Genomic DNA, 15,683 nt, shown 5'->3' with positions numbered 1-15,683 from the left:
AAATGCCAAAAACATCTCATAAAAATATGACCAGACATGAGAAAATTGTTTCGAAATAATTTATTCAGTTATACAAATACAAAACACCTCTCACTCGCTTATCATAAAATAGGTTGGTCTTGGCGCCGTTTACCAATTCCTTGACGCCAATGTCGCCACCATGGATCACCACTCCACAGAAACTGACAGCAATTCGCCTGAAGTCACAATGCAGCTCAGTTCAGATCAGAAGCTTTAACCTATGTATGTGAAGAGTCATTCCATTGCTACTTTAACAAGATCTAAGTCTGATTCTGTGAGGTTCTGATTTTTTTTTAACAAGCAACAAACAGCTCGCACACATGGAAAAATGATCCAGTTTCATGGAGCGCTGCGGATCAATGCTTTTACGTTTACAAGAGGATCGCCTTGATCACAGACAAACATGTCAAATCTCATTTTCTTCCAACAGTAGCAGGAGTTTCTCAACATTTCCATGATCCATGGGTCGCCTTGATTCCCGTCCATTAGCTCTCATTCTACACCCTTAAACCAGAAAATGAACGGACGATACGATTGACAAAATGAAATTCAAGTCATATTTATTAAAACTGGTTTCTCCCAATCTCAAAAAAAAACAAAACACAAAAAACTACACGTAAAGGGGAAAAACAGAGGGCTGACATACAGGAGGGGGGTGGGGGGGTGGGGGTTAAAAGCTTCATGTGAAGACACCATTTTTGCATGTCACATGTCTTGTGCTTTGGCCTTTAGAAGGGAAAATGCGTCACACTAGCTGTATTTGGCTGGATGTACCCTGGATGTAGAGCAACTGCTTGATTAAAAAAAAAAAAAAAAAAGGTACAAGTTTTGATTTGACCTAAAATCATAAGGAGGTGATCTATTGTAGTCGATAACTTTACTGAAAAGAAACAAAATTGCGTTCTAAAGTCTGTTTTTCCACTTGTGCCCAAGTCAGGTCCTCAAGCTTTCTGTTGTAAAATGACAGCACATCTTCTCTTGCTATACTGATGCACTGGTCCAAAGTCTGTACTGCTGTCCAGAATTTGTAGCTCATTAAAATGAGTCAGGTTCAGTTTATTTCGAGCTCTCCCAGTGTTGCTGGGTATCCTTGTTCAGCAGGCAGCCTGGGCTCTCCCTGTGTCTCGCTGGTCCTCTACCAAACAAAGAGGCCAATGGTGGTTCTGACACACGCTGAAGATGCAGCGGGCCTTCAGACGAGCTCCAAAACCTGTGGACAGAGGAAAGATGGACCCGCGATGTTATCTGTAGCTCACGATAACTGTCTGAGAGTTAAAACAATAAGATGAACACACTCATTGTTATGTACGCAACAACCAACTAACCGCCCCAGTAGCACCGAAGGTAACAAAAAGGGTTCAGAAGGCCAGTTTTAACATGCTCATGCCACATGGAAGGAAACTTTAAGTCCAATAATACAGACTAAGTGACGACTGGAAAATCAGCGTTACCCTGTTCTGTATACTACATACACTGGCCATGGAGCTCCTGGTATTCTAGGCTATGCAGGACACACAGAAATGTCAGATAAATTAAGACATTTTGAAGCAAGGTAAAACAGGCGTCGCTCACCCAGATTACAAAAATACACTCTTTCCCTCTCGTCCCTTGTGGTATTTAGCCAAGCAGATCATTTCAATGTTATGTGGCGAGCTCTTGGGAACAAAGGTGAATGAATGGTCTTTTTTTGTATTCAGAGCATCCAGCTAATAGAGTTTAAATAGACTATTTTCTATGTATTTTGGTCAATAACAAATATCTAGGGCATTACATTTGGATTGTAAACATGCCTTTGGAATATGATGACATGATTATCCTGCAAAAGAAGCAGGTGGTTGTAGTCTTCTGTGACCAGCTGATTCAGCTAGGCAGGATACCGTGACAGCGGCCCGGCACCTGGTGCAGCAAGCCCGGGGTTACTACCATGTTTTATGTCCAAGTTTCAAAACACAAACCTTGATTGTTCCTTGACTGTTTGCAGCAATCAGAACATTTGATTCCTGAAAAACAAAACACAAGACAGTGTGAACCATGAATTGAGAAGAGGCAGTTCATGTCACAGTATTATGCGTGCCGCTGACATTTCAGACACTATATAATATCATTTATCTTAATGAGGTGAACTCACTCCATCAGGCAGGGCTCTCCAACAGACAGCACTGACAAACTCATTGGTGTCGTCTTCCTTCTTGTCCTTGTCCAGGACGCTCTTCACCGTGTCGAACTTGAATGTTAACAGTGTCTTGGAAAGTCCTTTGTAGTACAGGTACAGGGAGTTGTTTTCACTGCCTGTACAAGCGCACACACGCACACACACACGCACACAAGAAGGCAGTGTTTTATTTCTGTTGTAATGATTTTTAGTTTGGTATTTGTACAGTTACAGGGAGCTGGGTGCTGCTATCACTGCCTAGGGGGATGAATCATAAAACAAATAAAACGGTTTCTGATTATTTTGGCTGAGCAAACATCGAGCAAACGCAGCATTGGGCGGCACAGCCCTTACAGGTTCTTCATTTACACTCATTGCTTACCACAGGCAACATAGTCCCCGTTGGAAGCCAGGCCTACAAAATTCTTCTCATTGATGTGACCCTTGAAGGAGCGCAGGCAGTGAGGTTTGTTCACGTTCCACAGCTTCAGCTGACTGTCTGTTGAACTGCAATTTCAGGGGTGTAAAATGAGTCAAGAACTGTGGTATGAACTGTGGTAGAACATTATCAATGGTCAAGTTGGAAAAATTAAGTTGTTTTTTTTGGCAAAATCAATAAAGGCAGCATCAATATGTATTTTTGTCAACGCTGCAATGTAAAGCAGTTGCTTTAGGGATGATATCATAAGCATACAGTATATAATACATGCTCTATGAGTTGCTCTATGAGCAATATATGAAAATGTGTGAGTCATGACACACACTGAATTTCTTGTAAAAACTCTTTTGAATATACAAAAATCCAATTTCCGCACAGTGCTGCTAAAACATAAAGCTAAACTGACTTACGCAGAAACAATTTCCTCTCCATTGACAAATTTGGCGTAGGACACTGCCTTCCTGTGGCCTTTAAACACCATGATTGGCTGCTTAGTGTTGCGTAGATCATAGTAGTGGACACAGTGGTCTGTGAGGAGAAAACAAGATGGTATGCATTCAGATAGAAAGCATGAGGGAATACATGAGAGGAGGGGGGTGGGGGTGGGGGGTAGTAGGTGTCCTTCATCACTGGACACGACCCAGAGTGTCAGTCATATCCAGTAACCACCGTGGAAGGCAGCCACGGTGAAATGATGGTGCAATGCATTTGCCAAAATATGCGTTTCTTACAAGCTATGTGTTCACCACCAGTTCTGTTTTTGAAGGGTTCACTGTGCCTGCTGGCTTTTATTCCAACGTTCTAGCCTCACTCCAGACAGTAAAGCAATAACACCGAGGTCAAGGAGGGTTTCCTTCGACAAACTTAGTGGACTTGGACCTTAGAGACTCGGGGAATGAGGTAAATAAGTCAGGGCAATTCACCGCTGGCCAACACAGAGTTTCGGTGGTGCTCTGTTCATCCTACGATAGTTACTTGAAGGATTGTTTTTGTGTACAAGAGAATATTTCTAATTCCTATTTCTCCTTTGGGAGAGTAATAAATGAAGTTTTCTGAAGTCTGTCTGGACAACCAGAGTCTGTGTGACCACTAAAGAAATGCTGTAGCCTAAGAAAAACTGCAGTGCTGTGAAACAACAGCAATACATCACAGTGAGAAAAACAAGCGAGACACTTCTCATGTCTTTCCTTCCTATGGGCTTCTAACGTCTGAAATGAGCTCATTTGATTGGAAGTCCTGAGTCTGCGGAGTAACCTGTAAACCTGCATGTGATACGCCGGGGATTTCAAAGAGTACTTATGCAAAACATGTTGGTGAGAATGTGACTGTCGCAACCTAAAACCAGTCGTGACCTTACCTGCACAGCCAAAGGCCAGATGATATCTGGACGTTGGACTGAATTTAACGCAGCAGACGTTGGCCTTGGCCTCGATGCTGGCCACGGAGTTATCCAGATTGGTGGACCATAACTTCACTGAAACACAAAAAAAAAAAAACACGTGTGAACAGTTGGGTAAATGTGGGGTGGAACCGGAGCCGGAAAGGTCAACGATGATTTCTACTTGTGCTCCTCAGATACCTTTAGCATCATCAGAACCGGAGGCTAACAGCTTGGGGTCCATCAGATTGAAGTCGACACTCCAACACCTTTTTTCATGCTCCTGAAAAGAAAGCGAAGGAAACCTTAGAATGGGTGTCATGACGAGCGTTACGGAGAAAGTGGATGGTTTAAACCAGGTGATCCTTGTAGTTCTGACAAAGAAAGGAAAGTGACCCCTTATCATAGAACAGCAGACCTAAGTATCATACCTGATAGACCTTGGACCTCTGGCCGGTGAATCCATCCCACAGGATGACGGTGCCCTCATAGTCACTGCTGGCCAGGAGGTTTTTGTGATAACTGCTCCAGCTGATACAGCTACAACAAACAAGGTTGGGATCACTTTAACATTTAAGTTGATCGCATTCTTAAAAAAACAAAAAAAGCTAATTTCATTTGTTTGGATGCAGGTTTTGGTTTCTACTAAGGTTGCAGCTAATGGTTATTCTATCTATTGATTAATCTGTTGATCATTTTCTCAATCAATCAATTAGTTGTTTGGGCCATGCATGAAAAGTCTGAAAATGGTGTTTCCCGAAGCCCAAGGTGATGTCATCAAATGTTTTGTTTTGTCCACAACCCAAAGATATTTAGTTTGCCGTCATAAAGGAGTAAAGACTCATTTATGATACTGACATCTTTTCTAAATAAAATATCACTCAAAACAATTAATAGATTATTAAAATAGCTGTTGACAAATTTAATAGCAGATAACTACTCGACTAATCGTTGCAGCTCTAGTTTCTAGAGTGATATTGCTTAAGGGTGCTTCTATCAGTTGGCCACTGATAATTACTGGCTGGTGTTCACTGGAAACAGTATGATTTCTGGTTTCTATAAAAGCCGATCAGAAGAGCCAATCAGATGACACAAAACAGGTCCAACTTGATTGACAGGCCGCATGAAGGTTTGTCTATTTATTGGGGCGACAGGGAGACAGCTGTTGCACCCCAGTGGAGAGGTGAGTGGAGGCACGGTGAGCCACGGACACTAACGCAACAGGGCAAGCATCTGCTGTCTGTGCACTGCGTGTAAAGTCCATTTTACAGGATAAAACCTGACAACTAACAAACGAGCAGACAAACCATTTCTGCCACATTCTGTATTGCAGGCGGTTTAAAATCCTCAGTCGTTACCGGACAGGAGTTTAGATGCTGCGTACACACAACAGACAGTAGCCCAGAGGGGTGCGCTACAAAGAGAGATTAGTGGGTCAGAGACATATGCTGAGCCTCCAGCCAGAGCCATGAAGGTGGCTCTCTTGATATATTCGGACTTGAACAACACTACAGATCACGTCCTGGCAGTGGGGGAAAGGATCCAAGTCCATTTAAACACAAAACATGTGATCAGTATAAAAAATACTTAAATGATACTTGCACTTCTGATTAAACTTTCCAAATGTAAAGCAGGTCAAATGAACCCCACCAGCTGTAGCATGAAAATACTGCTGACATGTGAAGCAGCAGGGATGATATTCCAATGATTTATCGATACATAATCTTACTTTAATATTTTAAAGTTGCTGTTAAAACTTTTATACTTTTACTCAAGTGAAATCTTGCATGTGGGAGTTATACTTTCCAGACTGGTATTGCTACTATTAATTAAGTAAAAGCTTTGAACACTTTCTCCTAAACTTTGGAACAGGACATCGTGTCAAGTCTGACGTTTTGTGCCACATCATGTACTAATGTGTTACATGTTCGAGGTTTCTTCCCGTTACAGGGGAGTTCTTCCTGCCACTGTTGCTCAATATAATATAATATCTGATGCTGCTCATGTGGGAATTCTTGAATCCTTAATTTTGAATTCCTGAATCGTTGGGTCTCTCTCTAATTAAAGAGTTTGGTCTAGACCTGTTTTTCATGTAAAGCGTCTTGAGATAATGCTGTTGTGAATTGGCGCTATATAAATAAAGATTGATTGATTGATTGATTGATTGATTGATTGACTAATGAAAATAATCTAATTTGGTAAATGATGAAACCAGTGGAACGCAGTGAGCAGATTTTGCCTTAATCATCATCTCGGTTCAATATGTATATAAAGAATTTCTCAATAGGAGAAAGGAAATTCAAACCCTGCGTTGTAGGATCTGCAAGATGCCTGCATGTCCCAGAAGTAAGGCTTCCCTTACCTGATTTTGGAATTGCAGGTCATTTCATTAACAGGGTAATGGATGTCCACTGCATCCTGGATCACTGTGCCGTACTCAAACACCTTGATCTTCTTAGTCACACCGGCAATGGCAAAGTAGTCACAGTCTCGGTCAAATTCAATACTGAAACGCAGGGGAGAATGCAGTCATTGATAAAGAGTGGGCATGTTTCTGTGTCACTACTCCTTACAGTGGGTAGTAAAAGGGGGAAAAATCATGAAGCCAGTCGGCTCTACGCAAAATGCATGAGGTTGATATACCGGGTCCCATTGGGTTAAGCTCAGTGTTTGTACCTGGAGACAATACTGGAGCCGTTATAGAGGTCGCTGGCATACGAGAGGGTGGCGAGTGGCCGCACAGAGTTGTAGCGGGTAAACTTAGACAGACACTCCATAAAATCATCTAGCTGGTTGAGGTTTCTGCCTTCATCTGAAAACAACAGACAAACACTAATCAAATACTGAACACGTGAACTATGCACTGTGTGTTAAGGAAAGAAGGGGGGATGTACGTATCTGACTACAGATGTTTCTACACATATTGCTGCACTGTCAACAACAACAACTGTGGGAGAATGATGCCACCATTCACTGCAGGATTGGTACCTGTGATTCGGGACATTTTGTTGGAAAAATAGCACTGTTCCAGATCCTCGAAATGTGCCGTCAGTCTCTTCCTCCTTGATGCCAGGGTGCTGTTGTACCAGGTCTGTCTTTTGCCCTTGAAAAACAATTCCAAGTGTTTAAGAGTACAGTCGAGTCAGTGATAAACTCATACTGACGATTATTCTGTTATAACTCATCTCGAGTCTTACTGAGAATGTGTGTGGGATTTTTCTGGTGTTTGCATTGAAATAAAATACACACCTAAACCTGACAGGTCGTTTGTTTAATAGGTATTCTGATCACTACAGTAGCTACCAAAAATTTGCCTCTCATCCAAAATTAGAAATAGATTTAAAGGCAATGAACCAAACAGCATGTGTGTGTTTCTCTGACTTACCTGGTTTTGTCCAACAAATCCTGGAGGCTGGCTGTAGTCTGGTGGCTCAATAATACTACTGCAGCTACTCAACACACACACACACACACACACACAAACAAAACACATTTAAGGCACACTATGCAGCAATAGAGGAGCCCCTAACAAGTTGAATATGTGCATGTGCTTTGCTGTTAGCAAAGGAGCTCCTTCATAAAGATGTGGTGAGGAGCATCTGTGCTGAGAATGGCTTTCTGCTTTAGTCAACATAGAGTGTGCTTGGCTGTACTGTGATGATGATGATGATGGACTCGTGTGCTGTTACTATATCTCATTTGTTAGAACACTGAGGTTAGCTGTACCTGGGTGCTGGTGAGGGAGCCTCGACATTAGGCACCGTGCACTCTGGCTCCGTCATCATCGGAGAGTACAGGCCGCTCATTTCCTGGAAAAATGACACAGAAACAACATGTTTGTCTGTCTCAAGCTGTGCTGACCAGAGGCTCCGGTCGTGAGCATTTCAAAAAGGTTTCATAATCATGGCAGCACATAACACAATAGGTCCTCGGGTGCTTTACCTCAACACGTTTAATGTCATCTTCGAGGAAGTTCAGCTCCTTCTGTAGTTGCTCCAGTTGCTGTTAACAGAGCCACAAACAGATAAACAGGTTTTTTTATGTTCTTAATACTAACATTTTGTTTTTGTGTTCATATTTTCCCAATTGTTCTTGAAAATTAGATTGTCTTCCCAACAGACCAGCTTTTGTAAAATGGCTTGTAGTAATCACGTCCAGCTCAAACTGATCACTATAAAAGGACGATATTTAGAACTTTCTTTTCTCAACTGGCATTTATATATATTACACAAGTATAAAGTAATGAAATCTCCAGCTTTGCTATTTACTACATTTTATTGACTTTTTCAAATATAATCCAGCTGTTCAAACACTTCTCAAACTGCTATACTGATTAAATTCCTGCTGTGTATCATTCAAATCCACTACAATCCAGTACAGTTTACAGCTTAGGGTGGTTTTGTGTCATATCTGCCTCGTCCTTCACCAAGGCTCCACTCAAGGGGACATTACATGACTGGGCTGTATGAATCTACTTGACAAGGGCAGCTTCAGCCAGAGGTGCTGTCCTCATGGGTATTCGTTTCCTGTCTCCATCACCAGTCATTGCTGTTTCTCGTTGTCCGAGTTGACTACACAAGGTAGCCTGAGGAAGCCTCACTGCTGCATCTTTCTGGCTAGTTTTTGGCTGTTTGTCACAAGCTTTGAGGAAACTACGTTTTTCGCTGAGACAAAATGACTTCTAAGTGTACAAACTATCAGCCTCAGATATCCAGCCAGAGGCAGATGGGTTGCCTCTTACTGTAGCTTTAAAATGTTTTTCCATATGTTGTCACATATAAAAAAGACCCATGAATGCTGTAAGTGGACTACTTGATCCCTATAAGCAAATAATTTACATTATTTATTATTTATTTCTGTCCCAGGCTTTTTGATCTATGGAAGCAACATATAATGTGCATCTTAAATAAACACAGCAGTACCTCTCTTTTGTTCCTCCTGGCCTCTTTCAGGAACTCCATGAGGATCTGTCTTTGAGCTGCCTGGGATTCCTAGTGGAGAGACAGACATCAGACATAACTCACACAACTGTGAGTGAAGCTGCAGAATCAAATAAAAACAAAAATCAGACGCCAGTGGGGAAAAACATGTTGCACAATGAAGCTCTGCTCCCTCTACATGTTCAATCCATTTCTAACATCTAATATAGTTTTTACTAATATCAGCACAATTATTGAGAAAACTAATTCTAATGATCATGATTTAAGCCTTTTCCTTTTGTATTTTTTATCTTCAGTACTGTACTGCATACATTGCAAGACACACCAGAGAAAGATACATGTTCTAAATGGTACGTTCAGTGATAGAGTCCTATCTAAATACATTTTTAGTGATGTAGTACTCTTAGTTTTACTTGAGTTAAAACATCAAGTTACAGAATAAAATATTCCATCACTCTTTCCATCCCTGGTACTTCCACTCAAACTAAAGCGCTATTGTGAAGAAAAGAAATATCAAAATAAGGCACAGATTATTAGGAGCAAGTATGTTATTCAATTCAACTACAGGAAACAATCCCAAGCCCAAGGGTTTATGGGTGTTGGAAGATGATTTTTGACAATTGTGGCGAGAGGTTTCTCGTGCTTTGAATTTCTTGCATAACAAACTGAACCAAGAACAGGAAGTCAAGTCATATTTTGGATTGATTCTCTTATTCGGACATTTCTTTATGCAGTCTAAACTACTACACCAGAACACCAGAAAGGGGGAACTACAACATACAGACATTTCCATTAAAGTTTGCTTTAAGGTACAATCCAAATTCAAAACACAGGATATGAACCAGTTGTCACTCATAGATTGATTGAAAAACTGCTACACACAAAAGCGTGGCCTGTTTTGTATGTTTGTGATGTTGTTCAAGGTCCCATATTTTGCCTTTTTTCAGGAGGGCCTACTAGAATAGGTTTGTATGGTTTAATGTATAAATAAGACAACACTCTTCTCATAGCAGACATGGCTGCTGCAGCTGTTTTCACACACACATGTCCTGAATATGTCCTGTCATATTTTGAAAAGACATTACAAAGTGCATTTCACATAATATGGGGCCCCTAAATGTTTCTTAACATTAGCAATGATTTAAATAAAAGAGTAATAAATGCAGTTTTCAGTCACCTAGACTACTGCACAGCATCTGGGAAACACAGACATTCCCTTAGAAAGTGTGAATTTAATGTCGCCACCAAATGCAATTTCTGATCAGAGCATACAGGTCCAATCAGATAAAAACTCACATCCAGAGGCAAATAATTTGAAACATAAACAACATAAACCAACAAAAAAAAAAAAATCAAGAATATGTCCTGAAAAATAAATAAAAGCAGCCACTGGAGCCAGCTGGCTAAATGAACAATTCCACCAGGAAGAGGAACACTATGACCCCACCGAACATTTGAAATATGGCACATCTGAATCTCAATCACCACTTTCACAAAGGGAGAGATGAGAGGAATGACGTGAAACCAAGTGATAGAAAGATAGCATCATGGGTGAGCAGTGATACCAGCCTGCTATTAGATTATTATGGGGAAATGTGTACTCACCGCCCAAGAGGACACCAGTCAATCATGTCGCACTAGCAAGTAACATTTTAAGCCTGTGTGTTTTCTGTAGCTGCAGAGGTGTGACGGCCAATCAAAACCTGATGATTACTTCTGTGAGCAACATCATGGCTAACCGGTGGAGCTGCCAAACATATTCTTTTGTTTCTTCTGTGCCCACCTTAAGGTGGGTTCAGATTACTGAATTAAGTTCATGTTAATGTGAGCAGTTTGCAGTAACAACCTGAACCCTCCTGAGCTGCTGGCAGATTCAACAGGGACGAAATAATTTCATACCTGACTGGCATCTGCAAAAATGTGTACAGTTACACGCCTGCACGTGACGCTGAACCGAACATATCTTTGACATTTCTGTTTAGCAATTTCTTGTAACTTATCCACAATCATCAGTAATTGTGCAATGAGGCTACTGCCATAGCTCTAATTCATGTGTGTGTGTGTCTGTTCATACATGACAGCCAAACGGAGAGACATTGCATACGTTTGTGAGAGGAGGGAGAGGTAAAGATGGGCAAGTGTTACAGAGAAAGCTCCAGGGGGCATGTAGCTCCCTCTGGAAGGCTGCCACAACAGTGTGAACAATGCTCACCAGCCTTGTAGTGAGCAGTTCAAGAGCTGATAGCCAATTTTCTCCTCACGTGTGAAGCGATTCAGTTTACAGCCTAGTTAGGATTTAAAACTCTGCGGCTGCCGTCACTCTAAGAGCGTGCTGATGTGACACGAGGACGTGGGTCAACAGGATACGCTGTGGCTCCTACTTCTCTTTTCCCACAGCTTGTTTTCTTATCACAGAATTGTCAAAAACAAGAAAAAGAGGATGTTCCAAGCTATTCTGACAGTGAGTAAATGCAGTGAAACCTGGCTCGTATCACTCCAAGTGTCTGTGTGATCCAGAAAATATGCACACCCTCAACCACCATGGCAGCCATTCCTGAATAATATCACTTTCATATGACTCAACAACTCTAGACTCTTTCACAACAGCCTGAAGCATCTTGTGGAAAGAAGATTGTGTGTATGATATGAGTGTATATGATATTGTACAAGTTTAATTTACAGACACAGTATGGTGACGCTCATGCTGTCCTCCCTCAAACAGGACCACATTCCCAGGACCAGCTCTGCCCTAAATGTCAGCCAACTGAATCATCCATCAAATTAAAGCCGGACTGAAGCTCCACAAACAGGACACTGTTCACTGCAGGCAACAAATACGTTCTACAGGCTTTTTAGAAGGAACTGAATTCAGTGTTTTAAGACTTTCCAAGGCCCGCAGGTATCCTGGACTCACTATGCTGGCCACGTTTCTCTGTGGACTTACTGTCATACTCGTGTGGTGACTTCATCAATCCGCTTTGTGGTCTAACAATCATGGTTAATTCCCAACACTCTGTGGGAATGTCACAATAACAGGTTATGAATCATCTGTGGCTCACATAATATTCATCATTATAAATTTTACCCTAGAATATTAGTCTCAAAAGGACAAAAGGCGGCATAGCTGGCCGAGGAAAACTAAGTGCATGTGTGATAGCCCTTGGACATTTACTCACCGCTTCCAGCTGCTTCTTCTTCTGGACCAGGAGCTCCAGCATCAGATTGACATTTGCCAGGTCCAAGTTCTCCTGGTCAGGACTCAACACATCCTGGAACACCTGCCACCTAGACCCATTCTGGGGGGGGGGGGGGGGGGGTCAGAGACACTGATCAGCTACAGGTAGCAGGCTTTTCTAACAATGTGAGCGTGGGAATAAAGAGTGTGTGACTTTCACTGGATTCAGAAAAACAGAGAAACATAGACCAGGGTACAGTATGCATGTGGCGTACTTACAGGATGATCTAACTTTAGTCTCTTCTCCTCCGACCTTTGTTTCTGTTTCAGGATCAGTTCATTTACTGAGAAAGGAGGAAAAGCTATGTTAAATATATGACACAAACACGACCAGAGTGAGACTTAAATTGTAAAGCCATGATACTTTGGGTGAGCCGGTTTAGCTGTGGTAAATAACAGTAATGATATCGCTACCACGATGGCTGGGTTATGTACTTTAAAACACACACACACACACACGCACGCACGCACGCACGCACGCACGCACGGACCGACAGTGTCCTTCCATAGCACTTTAAAGTGAACTGTCACTTGATGTGAGAACATAAACTGCAGCATAACAACTCGTCCCTCTGACTTAAAACACCTACCGAGAAAGTTTGGGTAAAGTTGATCCACGTTATCGACAATATAGTTACACTTGGGACATCGGTTGCTGTCTTCCAGACTCTGGCGGATACATTTGAAGCTGCAGGAGGGAGAAAGAAGTGAACACTGTGGAAATAACTCAGCACAAGTACAAGGAAACGAGGACAAGAGGAAACTGTTACAGTGCGAGATACTAGAGCCACACCTGACTGCGCTGAAATGCCAGCATAAAGCCACGCCAAGCGCAGACAAGTGTGAGTTCTCTATTTATCACGTTGCTTTGGTGCACATCTTTTGTAAATATCATTTTTCTTGGGCTGTTTTTGACCTCAGTATAAACAACGTTCCCATTTGCCATCGTAGTGACTCTGTCTACATGCACACATACAGTGTGTGCATCGTGCCCAGTCATCAACAGAGGTTGTGAACTGAACCGTTGCTTGTATTAGCGATGCAAAGACTGGCCACGGCTTGTTCAAGTAGGAAGACAGCAAAGGTTTTTGCTTTTACTTTTCGTGGCGTAGAAGGTGTGTGTAGGAGCTGGTTACACTGCTGGACAGGTGAGGGACAAGAACAACGCACCTTCCCTTCCTTTAAGTGTACTTAATACACAGGAGGGTGCATGGTTAGCGTTGTTGGTGGTCTGTTCTCTTCTTCAACAGGTGTGTTACTGATCTCAAACAAACTTCAAATCATTTGCTGTGAAACAGGTGGACACTCACCAAAAACTGTGGCCACACTTTGTCATGTGCGCCTCTTCTATCATTTCGAAGCAAATGGGACTGAAAAAGGCAGACAAAAAAAAAACAAAACAAAGTTAGACACGTCAGGATTAACCTTTCAAACTTTTTACACACACACACACACATACACAGAGGACACTTTCAGACCCCCGCAACTGCAATCTAGAGAACACAACATTTAGGAAATGTGGTTGTTATCCGGCCACTCGAGAGAAAACTAACCAGACAAAATCGTTGCTTTTATCCTCGTATGAATTCAAGAGGCCGTTGCAGAGGGGTGCTTGATGGAGGGACTTCTTTCTGCTGCCTGAGGAAGCGGAGGGTCTGCTCAGAGAAGCAAACCCGCTCCGTGGAGACGGCACGGCGGCCAAAGTTGGCACCGATAAGCCGCCCTCTGCCAGGGTCCGGGAGGGCACAACATTTCCAGAATTGTTACCATTACTTGTGACGGCGTTGCTCCCACCGCCACCGTTGGTGTTTCCAGTGCCTCCTGTGCCGCCGCTGCTGCTACTCGTGCTGGGCACTGAACTCGCCCCACTAGCGTTTTGCTGCGGCCGGTTGCTTGACATCATACAAGACCGACGAGAAACTCCCCGAAACCCGCTGTCTTGCCGTTCAAAGCATCCGGACAGTGCTGCTATTTGGCTACTTTAGCGGGTTGCTAGCTAGCTGGCTTGCTTGTGTGCTAGCATCCTGGGAGAAAGCAACAGTGGGCAAACATCCAGCGTATTTAAACTTGCCAACCCGTTAGTGGCTGCCTCGCTTTTGTCACTGATGAAGTGTTAGAAAGTCGTTGTAATGTAAAGGGCGAAGAGACACGAACACTGAAACGGACAATAAAACAACAACAACTGCGTTGTCCAGGAGATTAGCCGGCTAGCTACAGTTAGCTCCGGAGAGGAATCTCTTCAGTTTCCTCGATTACCCAGGTACCCAGTGTGCTCCCGGCTCTCAGCTAGCGCCCCCTAGCGAGAAGGAGTTTAACTGCGCTGATAGACGCGTTCAGAAGTGCAACTACCACAGCTGCAAATTTGGCTTTTATTGTGTAATTTAATATCATCAGATCAATTTGCATTTTTTCTGTCCAAATCAATTTTTTTGATTAAAATCAGCAAGGATGGAGTTACTAAAATCACACAGTTTTTAATAACACAACCAACACAACAGTTCTGTAATAAATACAAGGGTACTTTTGTGAAAGTGAACTTTTTTGCACCTTGTGTGTTTTTGTACTGGCTTCCTTTATATTGTGGGGCCTTTTCAGTATTCTGTCATGATATTTTTAGTGATCTTGAGCAGGGAAACAGGATGTGTTATCTCAGCTTTTTCAGATCTTTCAGTTGCGTCCACTTCCGATGCTGTTAAAACCTCAGAAAAGACAAATAAATGGAATTTTAAGTTGAGATAATTTTTCGACAGATAATGAATCCAAATACACCCAAATTGAGTCAACACACAAACGTGAAATAACAGTCTCATTAGAATAATTTCAAGGAGGAAAGCATATATTAAAGCCATTTTTGCGCTCCTTGCGTCTATTTTTCTGATCAATAAGTGCATAACCTACTATTTTTAAACTTACTTTGTTTTTAGTGGGCCATGTGCGTGCTAATTAACTCCCCCAGTACGCTGAAGTTCTTATTCGAAACTAAACAACAACAGCCGAAACAAAACTGTATGAATCTGTATTTCTGTGAAGTGTGATCAAAAAGTTGTACTAAATAAAAGTAAAAACTAAAGTGAAGGATTCTCATCAGCTACATCATATGTTGCAATCAATATATCTGCAAACTGAGAACAATAAGATCAACAGACCAGAATTTTGACAACAAGCTCAAAAACATCATTAAAAAACTGAACATTATACGGTATGTTCTGTAGTTCTAACGTTGTACTTCTAAAAGATAAAAAGAAAATGTTAGAATTTGTGCAAAGTTATTAAATGATCGCTATGAAGTTAAAATTGGCAAGTCCCTCTCAAAAAATCAGGTTTTAGGAACATTGTGATTGTACCTCAGGAGATCAAATGTACCTTAAAGCACATTGAGCACTGCAGACACACTGGAAGATTCTGGGAATATTACAATGATTTCAGTCTACCATAGAAATACAAAGTGGCTCCTCATGCTTATCATTTTTTTCAGATGATCTTGCCTTTACATCAAAAACAAGCAGGTAGCTCATATC

At 41.9% G+C, this 15,683-nt stretch overlaps 1 protein-coding gene across 1 annotated transcript; it reads right to left on the bottom strand.

The window, feature by feature from the left end:
* Nucleotides 1-564: 564 nt before the first annotated feature.
* Nucleotides 565-14,380, bottom strand: cop1 (COP1 E3 ubiquitin ligase). The gene is made up of 20 exons (XM_070845650.1): nt 13,719-14,380; nt 13,476-13,535; nt 12,756-12,853; nt 12,385-12,449; nt 12,107-12,226; nt 8,913-8,981; nt 7,933-7,992; nt 7,717-7,799; nt 7,376-7,439; nt 6,979-7,093; nt 6,667-6,802; nt 6,353-6,496; nt 4,422-4,530; nt 4,192-4,273; nt 3,970-4,086; nt 3,023-3,140; nt 2,556-2,680; nt 2,150-2,310; nt 1,977-2,021; nt 565-1,231 (listed from the first exon to the last, which is right to left on the bottom strand). Exons 1-20 carry the CDS (start codon nt 14,066-14,068, stop codon nt 1,214-1,216), a joined length of 2,139 nt encoding a protein of 712 aa, XP_070701751.1. The 5' UTR covers nt 14,069-14,380; the 3' UTR covers nt 565-1,213.
* Between the last annotated feature and the right edge of the window lie 1,303 nt (nt 14,381-15,683).

The sequence above is a fragment of the Pempheris klunzingeri genome, chromosome 15, assembly GCF_042242105.1.
Source record: "Pempheris klunzingeri isolate RE-2024b chromosome 15, fPemKlu1.hap1, whole genome shotgun sequence".
Taxonomy (NCBI): Eukaryota; Metazoa; Chordata; class Actinopteri; order Acropomatiformes; family Pempheridae; genus Pempheris; species Pempheris klunzingeri.
Note: the sequence above shows the minus strand (reverse complement) of the source record. Positions and strands in the feature narration are given on the sequence as shown.